Source organism: Perna viridis, chromosome 15 (genome assembly GCF_037379345.1).
Source record: "Perna viridis isolate PV_CMFRI_1.1 ecotype Kerala chromosome 15, ASM3737934v1, whole genome shotgun sequence".
NCBI classification, from domain to species: domain Eukaryota; kingdom Metazoa; phylum Mollusca; class Bivalvia; order Mytilida; family Mytilidae; genus Perna; species Perna viridis.
The window spans coordinates 23,915,710-23,927,188 of NC_142459.1; the positions used below are offsets into that span (position 1 = coordinate 23,915,710).

General features: G+C 32.9%; 1 protein-coding gene across 1 annotated transcript; it reads right to left on the reverse strand.

The window, feature by feature from the left end:
• Window positions 1-742: 742 nt before the first annotated feature.
• Window positions 743-9,528, reverse strand: LOC148597547 (neurotrypsin-like). Its single transcript, XM_088563566.1, has 5 exons — window positions 9,398-9,528; window positions 6,780-6,988; window positions 3,753-3,876; window positions 2,610-2,796; window positions 743-1,500 (listed from the first exon to the last, which is right to left on the reverse strand). The coding sequence occupies exons 1-5, from the start codon at window positions 9,424-9,426 to the stop codon at window positions 1,495-1,497; spliced, it is 555 nt and encodes a 184-aa protein (XP_088419692.1). The 5' UTR covers window positions 9,427-9,528; the 3' UTR covers window positions 743-1,494.
• Window positions 9,529-11,479: the final 1,951 nt, after the last annotated feature.

The window sequence follows — 11,479 nt, forward strand, 5'->3', positions numbered from 1 at the left end:
TAATAGATAGATGGTAAATGGAAAAAAGAACCAAACTATATGACAAAGCGATGACTTTTCATTCCATATTATCTTCTTTCATTTCGTCCCTTTAGCACAAAGCGCATGGAGTTTTCATATCAAAACGCATACGTTATGCCAGAGCTTGCCGTAAATACGCACTCGGATACTAATAAAATGGCTTTTGGAACAAGGTTATTTTGCTACAAAATTGAAGTTATCACTATAGAAGTTTTGTGGTATCCATCTGCACCATGAAAACTGATTTGTTCAATGTGTCATAGCTTTCCCTTCCCCTTTCGTCTAACCTGAACTTGACTTTTTATTAGCACTTCCACGGGTGTTTCTAGAAAAGCAAAGGACGCTTAAACTACCGGTGCACCTGGTCCTTGCTCCCAGATTTTAATGGAGTCCGAGTTGCTGATTTACCTTTGTCGCTTTGTATGTATTATTTTGGTAATTTTATGTTCTTTGTTGTGTGTCCATGTCTGGTCTTTGTTCCTGGATTGCATACCTTTAATTTTCCTCCAGAATCTTTGTTTCCTTGATTTCTCTTTCGTATTTTGAACTTGTCGTTTTCATTCAAATGTCTCTGAATTGTCAGTCTGTAATGATAGTTCTGTGTTGTGTTCAGAGTTTGTATCATTATAACAAACAGTGAACTTAAGGTATGGCTAAAATGATGTCAGCGTCTACTATTACATTTGTACACGTAAGTATAAAAACATATACCCAATTGTTTTACTAAGCAAAACAGTACATATGATACAAAAGGTATAACTAGGTATAACTATTCATTACAGAATAAAACGAAATCATACTTTATTATTCTTAATCTTAACATATCATTTGTCTGTTTTTTTTATATACCAAACACCGGTACTGGCATGACTTCTTTTACCTTCCCCGATTGATGCGTAGCATTTCTGGGTTCCAACTTAACATTTGTCCCATCTGAGTTCTTATTTTGCAGTTCTAACTTGACATTTCTCATACACTTCCAAGTTGAAATTTCGTAGTTCTAACTAGACATTCCACAGTTCCAAGTTTCCATTTTACAGTGCCAAAATGACATTATCAGTTCCAAATTGACATTTATCAGTTCCAAGTTGACATTTCTCACTTCCAAAGAGCATCAATCAGTTAACGTGAAAGAGGACATGGCGCTACCGGTCCTTTATATGTTCATCCTTATATTAACAAGGCAACGGGTGAACTAAGTAAGTTAAAAAAATGTTGATGACCAAAAAGATAGCAATACAAAGTCATTGATTGATAAATGAGAAAATTCAACAGTTTTAACATGTTTCAAATATTTCATATCTAATAACCCTCCTACAAAGATTTCAGTGTTCATAAAAAAAACCCAAAGTGTTAATTGTCTATTTTGATTAGCAAAAACGTCGATCAAGATTGAAAAATCATCCGACTTTAGTTTATGTTCTTGTTGATGTCGACAATTCTGCATCGTCAAACAACCAAAATGTCCACTTACTAAGCCTGAAGAAAATAAAATAGAAATATGCTGCACTAATAACAAAAGATGATAGTCGGATTGTATTCAATACATTTGTAAAAATAACATGGACCTTGGTTGCATGGCCATAATTTTTTCTGCAAAACTAAAGCCTTTCCGTCATCAGCGACTATGTGTTTTTTTATTCACTGAAACCCATACATTCTGATATTTTTCGGTAGCATATACACAGATTCACAAACAAACACAACACATGCATGTGTCGATCATATTTGTTAATGAAGATAAAACTATTAAAAAAACCTTTATTGATTATCTGGGGTAGTCCGTTCCTTACTCCTGAATCCCAAATAATCCATTCTGCATTTTATATATCCTACCCTACCGATGCAACTAGTCCATGCTTCCATGTTGAATCCTGGTTGCTTACTTACTTTTGTGTCGATGTGCGTGCTACTTAAATAATGTGATGCCCATTTCTTTTGTCTTATCGTTTTTTGTCTGAATTTTGTTCTTTCATATGTTTTCAGGATATGACTATGATCGATGGAGCTCAATATCCGTCAATGTTTAAAGCAAAACAGGGCAATCGCCTAATTCGTTGTTTACAAATTTTGAACATTTTTTAGTTATTCATATTTCTTGTCCTACATTTTTCGTATATTGGACGTCGCTGATGTTCCGTCCATATAATATATGGTTTAATCATTGTGCCTTAGTTTTCCGATTACCCAGTATTGTATAACCGATTATGAACTACGTGTTAATTTATTTTGGCATTGCATAAATTGTAAGACTTGTGTGGTTATAAATTGGGAATGGATATAGAAAATTGTATAATTAGGAAAACGTGCACCGAGGAACAAATTGGCTATGGACAATCGAAAAAGCAGGAAATATAATAGTCAATAGAAACGAAAGAACATTTTTCCCAGAAAACAATATTTTACTATTTTGTAAAACAAATATCAAATAGATAATTTTTGGCGTTTCTCAAGACTCAGTAAAACATAACGTCTCAACAGGAAGGTTACTATATTGTGCAACTGAACCGAAACAAATATGTTGATGAAATAGTGACCATTGTGTTGACTCTAAAGTTGGTCAGTATATATCGAATAGAAACATTTACCTCTTCCATACCACCATCATCACATAGAATACCAACGTCTTCATCATGTTTACAATTGCTTTTACCAAAATCCCCTTTGCAATCCAATAATGTACTCTCAGTTCCTAGACAGGCTAGCTCATCGATAAAAATTATTCCCGTACCTGGTTTTGGCTTGATCGTTGCTTTCCCAGAGGAATTATTAATCCTGTAATTAAAGTAGATATAATAAACGAAATACCTATATTAAACAGTATTATGAAATTTATATTCCACATTTTTTCCTGTTCATTTTAAAGTTATTTCAACATAAGATTTCTGTTACCTACCAATGAAAATTTGAATATTTGGCCCGGTTTCTTTGTGTGAACTTTTTTTTTATCGTATTCAGATTTTTGATTTTGAATATTTTTGAATATTTTAAAACCGGAAATTTGCTTTTAAATTAACATAAATATGCAAATAAAATATCGATACCAGAAAAATGTTTAAGGCAGATATTAACTGACTACACTGAGAACCTGTCTCCACCGTACACCGAATACACTGTGAACCTGACTCCACAGTACACTGACTACACCGAGAACCTGTCTCCACCGTACACTGACTACACTGAAAACCTGTCTCCTCCGTACACTAAATACACGGAAATCCTGTCTAAACTGAACACTGAATACACTGAAAACCTGTCTCAACCGTATAATGACTACACTAAAATCCTGTCTCCACCGTACACTGAATACACTGAAGTCCTGTCTTCACCGTATTTTTTGTAATAGAATATTAGAAAAATGAGGTATTTGATAAACGAACGCAAAACGATGCTTAAAACGATGCGCGAACGCTAAAATGGGAAAAGTGACTTTTTAAAAGAGTGTTACTGTTTCCCTAATAACCATTCAACAAATTAAATGTATGGTATAAGATGATTAATAACTCTGATGACCATTGTCAATACAAGTTTAGATAAAGTAATAAAATGAACCAGTAAACTGTCAGTGTACATGACATTAAAATGATTTTCATTTCAAAATAAAGTGTTAACCGCAGGCGACAAAAGCTAATAAAATTTACTGCGTACTTTAAGTACCCGATACCGATTCGCATACAATGATAGGCTTTTACAAACAAACTATAGTGCAAGTACAACAGTAGGTATCTTACCCCGGGAACTTCATTTGACGGCAAGCGACACTGGCATCTTTATCATCAAATTTATCATCACAGATTGTACCCCAATAGCCGAATAAGTATATTTCTAGCCTTCCTTCAACCAAACGGAGGTCACCTGTAAACGACTTTTATTTATCATTCATACATGTATATCTGACGAATTGTAGACATATTTGTGCAATTCATTTGTAAATTTGTGAAATTGATTTAAATCTTTAAATTTGGCTGAGTTGTCTTTGTGAGAAACACATTAGAGATTGATGGAATATAAGAGAAATCGAGGGAACCAAGATTCTAGCGAAAATCAAAACCATGCAATCCAAGGACAAAGACCAGACAAATAAGACAATCACAACAAAGAAAATAAAGTAACTAAAATGATGCATACAAAGCAACAGAAGTAAATGAACAACTCGAACTATAAAACGGCAAGCATTGACCAGGTGTACCGGTAGGATTAGCGTCTTCTGCTTTTCTAGAAACACCCGCCGAGTTGCTCATAAAAAGTCAGGTCCGGGGTAAACGAAAAAGAGGAAAACACGTTGAACAAATCAGTTTTCATGGTGCAGATGAATACACCATAACGATCCACGAGTTCATGGTGACGACCATAAAACTTCTGCAGTGATGACTTCAATCATGTAACAATATAACCTTGTTCCAGTTAGCCTAATTGTAAGAAGTCTACCAGCGCGATACAATAAGTCTTTGTAGTTACGGCAAGGTCTAACATAAAGTATGAGTTATGATATGAAAACTCCATACGCAGGTGCTGATGGAAGGTTTCCACAGTCGGAAGAAAAGTTGACAATTCTGAATGAAAAGTCATCACGTTTGTCGTAAAGATTGGACAGTAGTTTTCCTTTACCATTGATCTCTAAGTGTAGGCCAAGAAATGAGGCTGATTTCACAGTGTCTGTTGTGTCCTTTATTCAAAGTTCTTTGGGGTAGATGCCATGTCTCGAATCCCCGAAACTAAGATTGTTTAAAGATACTCCGTCATCTATAGAGCGGAAACTGATATTAAAGGATTAGCTAAACGATATACTTTCTATTGGATCAGATCAGCTGTGAAGTTAGCCTTATAACAGTGACGGAATTGGTCAGCAAGTAGCGAATCACAATATGTTCCTGTTCGCGTTGTTCGCGTACACCACACTGGACAAATATGTCGGCGATAAAAAATTCAACATTTTGAAAACATCTACTTCTGTATATTTGGAAGGTGATTTGGAATTAGTTTTTACAAAGTATGAGGAATCTCTACCAAGAACTACATGTATATATTTGTACCTAGGTGTTTTGTTTTTGGAAAAACATTTATATATAATATTTTTAAGTCGGAATTTGTACTGAGTATGTGGAATAGAAGTATACAGTGATGAGAAATCATAGGTTTTAATGCTATTATATTTTGATAATAATTCTCAATTGAGTTTCTTTAGAAAATCTTTCTAATTTTTTAGGATTCACATTTAACTAATATCACAACGGGAGTATTAAGTGTCATGGTAGAACTGGAGACCCTCTTTGACAGCTGTGAGTATATAATTCAAAAAGTTTTGAAAGAGGTTTGGTGGAACATTTTTCAAATCCAGCTATATAACGTTGTTTGTATGGATCTTTGTTGAGTTTAGAAAGCCATTACATAGACGGTAAATCGAAATCACCGTCTTTGGTAGAGAAACAAAAAGAAAATAGCACAGTTTTTTGGTTTTCCAAAAGTGTAGTGGCAATGTATGTCATATCACTCTGCTATTATATTCTACGCCTACTTCTGATAATAAACTTCGGATATAATACGTTTTGCAGACAAAACAAGGTTGTTCTGGGCTTTGTCTGTTTGTAAGGCAACATATTTTTCATGTATGGTTGACAATGTTTTTGCTACATCGGGGTCTTTGAAAACTGATATAGCATTGACACTCATTGACCTACTTAAACTTTCATTCGTTTCAAAATTAAAGACCTCACAGCCTTTACCCCACTCTGACAGAGAATAAATGTTATCTTGTTCTTGTGTCATCCATTATCTTGCGTAGTTCTCCACGGCATCCATAAGAACTTTAAAGTTATAATGTCAATTTATGGAGCTTGGTTCACGGTACTTGGGATCTTCAGAAAGGACCTTAAAAAGATTCGTTTCCGATGATGCTGAAATCTCCGTAACGATGTGACCAGAAGGACCATATTTGAAAACAGAGTTTTTGCAAGAACAGGCAGGTTATTTAGCCTTAAAGTCCCCAATCTCGAGGTCCTGCAATAGCCTTTTATAATTGAAAATTATGGATGTAATAGGTATAGATTTGTCCTTGAAATAATGGGGATTTTGTTAGTTACTTTTTTGACAAACGCTAATGATCCTGACCCTTTACACAAACTCGTATACAAACCTATGTAGTACATTCATGATAATATTAAAACATTACCTTGAATTATTAATATCATATATATCACAAACTCGATGGATGTTTCTTGAAAAGTAGAAGACGATTACCAAACGCAAAGCTCCCGAATGGTCTGAAGTTTACGTTTACATTAAATACAAAAACACCAAAATTTCCATCTCCACATTACACATCTTCCAATATACCATAGAATGTTTATCCCATACAAGTACTTTGCTATTCATAGTAAAGTAAATGATTCTTTTTTTTTTGTGATGGCTTGCGTTAAAAAGGGAAAAAAAGTAAGTAAAGTTGAAATATCTTTGGTTGTTTGTCTATTTTTATGAATATCGAGTTCACAGTTCTAGGTTAATTTTCCATGATTTTACTAAAAAAATTCAGGATAAAAATACAATACGAAATATAAACGACACACACTTTTTCAAGTAAGATACGAGAATTTAAAATTGATACATCAAGTTTACTCTCAAACTAGCAAAACTATCCATAAGGTTTAAATAATATTTTCACTATACAATCAATTATTACGCAATCTTTAGATAAAAAAGTCGTAATTTGCTTGAAAGATTGTCGTATATAATGTATTCCAATAAATGTTTAATTAAATTACCTTGATTTTCACGGATATAGGGAACAGTTGCATTCATACAATTGACCCCCATAGCCTCATGAGGACCGCAGTTGTGATGATTATTGCTTACATGTGGACACTCGTCTATACTCTCTTCAAACCCAGTGCATTGTAGGTTATCATAAAGCATGAATTTTCCAACGCCCCCGGCTTTATCGTAGTATAAACTGGATTTGGAAGTACTCAACCTGTAAGTAAGATACAAACGTTTTAATGTTTTTCATCTCGATTTCAGTTTGTTTTGTCAGCGATAAATTTGAATCCATTGAATGTATGAACTCTAAGTCATGAATATATGTAAGAAATGTGATAAAAAGGAATGGAAAAAGGAATGAGGAAGAGGACAATGGGGTTTAGGACTATGTGTGAAATTGTACCCATATAACTGTGCTATGTTAAACTAGTTATTTAAAGTTCATGTTTATCATATAAATGTCTTCTAATTCATATGATGAGAGAGTAATCAAGGGAACCAAGGTTATAGTGGTAATCAAGGAGTAATCAAGAGAACCAAGGTTAAAGCGGTAATCAAAGAGTAATCAAGGGAACCAAGGTTATAGTGGTAATCAAAGAGTAATCAAGGAAACCAAGGTTATAGTGGTAATCAAAGAGTAATCAAGGAAACCAAGGTTATAGCGGTAATCAAAAGAAAGTAATCCAGGGACAAAGACCAGACATGGAAAACAGACATACACAACAAAGAACATAAAGTAACTAAAATCATACATACAAAGTAACAAAAGTAAATGAGAGATGACGTTTAAAAAAGGTACAAAACCTTGGAAATATTTCGAATTCTTATTAATTTGATTGTGTTTTATTACTAACTAGGTTTTTTTGTCTACAAAGTGTCTCTGAAAAATATAAATATCGAATCGGTGATATGAGGAAATGAATATTTGACCATGAACAAAATTCGTTTTCAAAAATAATTATCACATGTGATTTTTTTCTATGAGTCAGTGAAGCGTATCATTATGGATTGTTAATGTATCCATGTCTCTTAAATTTTGATATTAAGGATGTAGAATTAGGGTAAGAGACCCAACTCTTAAAAAGCATTAGAACGTTTGAATTCAGCATTTGGCATCAATTTCATGTAAGCAACAAAGTAACTTGGACTGATTTGATACTGTTTCAATCGAAAGCTTGAAAGGTTTGGGTGGAATTGAAAATGATACAAACATATCACTGATTTCGAGTTGTTTCCCTTACCCAAGGTCTGCATTCTGAAATACACCTTCTTTGATTTCACTTTGTTTATTTGTATGAAACATATATCATGCAAAAGTCAAATCTAATTCCCGTTTGTTCTTTTGTCCTTGGCAAATTTCCATAAACAATCGACGAGATTAACATGAAGTACCGGAATAAGTACAAGCCAGAATCGCTGTATGTTGGATAACTTCTGTTAAATTTGATCATCGGCAAAATTTAATAAAGTAATTTAAAATACAAGGTTTTGTTAATTTCAATACTATAGAACTGTTATGGTCATTATCCCAATTCGATTGACCATATTAGTTCGTTATCAGATGCAGACGTGAACATATATCTTCAATAAGGTTTAACTTCTAATTGAAAAAAAAATCCAAAAAACTTTTCTTGGTTTTACAAACTTGCGCTGTATGTGGTGGAAACCATTAACAGATAATTACATATTTACTCCTGATGAATGCCGGATGTAACACCCTGTATTTTGTATGCAAGTTCATAAGTCATGTAATTAAGTTTAGCTTGTGTGGTGTATTGTTTTTTTTTCGTTTTTAAGTTAAAAAAAGTAATTTTTGAAACTTTTGTAAAATACGAAATAAACTTAGAAGCGGCAATTGACACCTGTTCAAAATGTAAAATGGTACAAACAAGGTTATCAGGTATAACATTATTTAATTCGCCGAGTGCAGCTCAATCTACGTTAATGACGTCATAGTACCAAGCCAGGTTACTCAAAATGATCTGGTTTGCATACGATCAAACGATCAAACTAATAAGAAAGGTTGTTATAAATCAAATTAGATTGTGCTCTGTTGTCATCATCAATTGTTATCCGTAAACAGCTTCTTGATATGGCTTGATTCTGACGCAATATTTATTTATTTACCATATTAGTATTATCACTGAGGAAGAAACTTGTAGAAAAATAGAATCGATAAAATATTCAGCATTTAAGGGGCCATAACGTAGCGTCTTTGACATTTTCTGATAAACTTGTTGGTGCTGCGCTGCGTAAAGCACCTTATTTCAATAATAAATTCTGAGTACTTCTTGTATTTAGCTTTTAAAAATTATTGCGAAGTATTTGGTTATAATGCTGTTGCAAATTATGCAATGTACCTTACACCAAAATATATTATATAAGTATCAATATAAGCATTTTCTGTACTTTTAATGATTGTTGTAATTCATTTAGCACAACAGTGTAATTTTTGTTTTATTTTATTGGAAGTGGAGTAAACTATTTATTTGTAAGATCTGCTATAGAATTTCCATATAATTCAAAAAAACAAAAAAAAACAAAAAAAAAAAACAAAAAAAAACCGATATTTCAAAATCAAGGCTATTAAATGGTTGTTCAGCATACTTTAATAAACACATACCCAAGATTAAGTTGCCGACAAATTACCATTGTCTCTTCAATACTAAAATAATCATCACAAATTACACCCCAAAAACCATACTGAAACACTTCCACTCTACCGTATGTGCCATCACCACCAACTAATCTTATTTCTCCTGAAATAAATAAACTTTCAACTGAAGTTTGCACACTTCCTTACAGCTCCTGGGTGGGTCAAACGTCCAATGTACATCCCAGCTCCGCTATTGTTGAAATATCCGCTTTCTACCACCGTATACCCTATTTCTATTGAACCTTTCGCTATGACCCATTCCTTGGTAATATTCATCATCACCCAATACATAATAAAACGCATTATGCGATATAAAGTTACTTGATTATTATTATTATTATAATTACACTTTATACACGCACAACTTGTACATTAACAATTACATTTTTATCATTCCTCATTTGTAATGTATATGCCAATGATCAGATATCCCATTACTCATAACCATACTCCATCTAATGAAAGTTAGCCAAATTATTCTAAGATTTTAAAAATTTATCAAGAATTTTCGCTATATTTAAAAAATAAACTAATCTTACGGTTAAATTTCATTGCATTTTTAATAAATATTTCATATCATATAGCATTCACTATCCACAAACCGCGTTTATAATCTAGAGCATTAGTTGTTATCATAGCATTCGTTATACACAAACCTCGTTTATAATCTAAATCATTAGTTGTCATCATAGCATTCACTATACACAAATCTCGTTTATAACCTAAACTATTAGTTGTCATCATAGCATTCACTATACATAAATCTCGTTTATAACCTAAACTATTAGTTGTCATCATAGCATTCACTATACACAAACCCTATTTATTATTCAAATCGTCAACGCTTGCGCCAGAAGTTAATATACATTAACTTTTTAACAATCGTTGAATGATGTCTTTTGATCCAGATCGTCATCTATTGTCATAGCAATAATTACACACTAACCTTGTATATAATCTTGATCGTAATCTATTGTCATAGCAATTATTATACACTAACCTCTTCTATAATCCAGATCGTAAATGTTGCCATTTTAACAACAATACACTAACCTTGTTCATGATCTTGATCATCATTTATTGTCATAGCAATAATTATAAACTAACCTTGTTTATAATCTAGATTCTCATCTTTTGCCACAGCAGTATTTTTACACTAACCCTGGTTATAATCTTCATTGTTGAATGTTGCAATAGAAATAACTATACACTAACAATAGTTATAATCTAGATCGTTGTCTGTTACCATGGCAATAGCTACATGTTATTTGTATTTATAATATAGATCCTAAACTGTTGCTATAACAAAAACTATACACTAATTTTATTTATATTCCAGCAGATCGTTGGAAGTTGCCATAGCAATAACTATAAGTGTACCTTGTTTATAATCTAGATCGTCTTCCGTTGCGTTCATACAATATACCCCTACAGCTTGTGTATAGCTGCAGTCTTCCTGATATCGACCAACATGTGGACATTCATCTAATCTGTTCTCAGTACCATTACAGAATAGTTCGTCCAGGAACATTAGTTTACCTTGACCCCCACCAGACGTATAGAATGGACTTTCAACGGACGTGTTTACCCTGCAAATTCGATTGTTGTTTACAATACCATTACCATGTTTGGTAATCATATAAAAAGTTATGCACTGATAAAATAACCCCTTCGCTTTTCACTTTATTGTTACAATAAATTGTTGTACAAGGCATAGAAACAAGTGTACCACTCATTCGAAATTTTTGAAATGTTGCCAATTTGCAATATTTGCTTTTTTGAAGTGCAGATTATAGTCCAAAAATTCAAATTTAAAAAAAAGGAATATACTTCTTGAGATTGGCCTCAAATTTGATAAAATCAATGACGTTTAAAATTTCTATATCATTGTATAAAAATAGACTTGGTTGCATCATTTTATCATTAAAATGTGATTAACAGACTGTCACCTTGTTGTGCATGTCTGTTTTCCATCTCTGGTCTTTGTCCCTGGATTACATTCGTTTGATTACCGCTATAACCTTGGTTCCCTTGATTACTCTAAGTATA

What these genes read in the sequence shown, in the direction of transcription:
- LOC148597547 (XM_088563566.1), bottom strand. Translation starts at nt 9,426, where the DNA reads ATGGTAATTTGTCGGCAACTTAATCTTGG. An exon ending in TGTCGGCAACTTAATCTTGG is followed by an intron (nt 6,989 to 9,397) that starts GTATGTGTTTAT and finishes TCTTACTTACAG; the next exon opens with GTTGAGTACTTCCAAATCCA. An exon ending in CTATATCCGTGAAAATCAAG is followed by an intron (nt 3,877 to 6,779) that starts GTAATTTAATTA and finishes AGTCGTTTACAG; the next exon opens with GTGACCTCCGTTTGGTTGAA.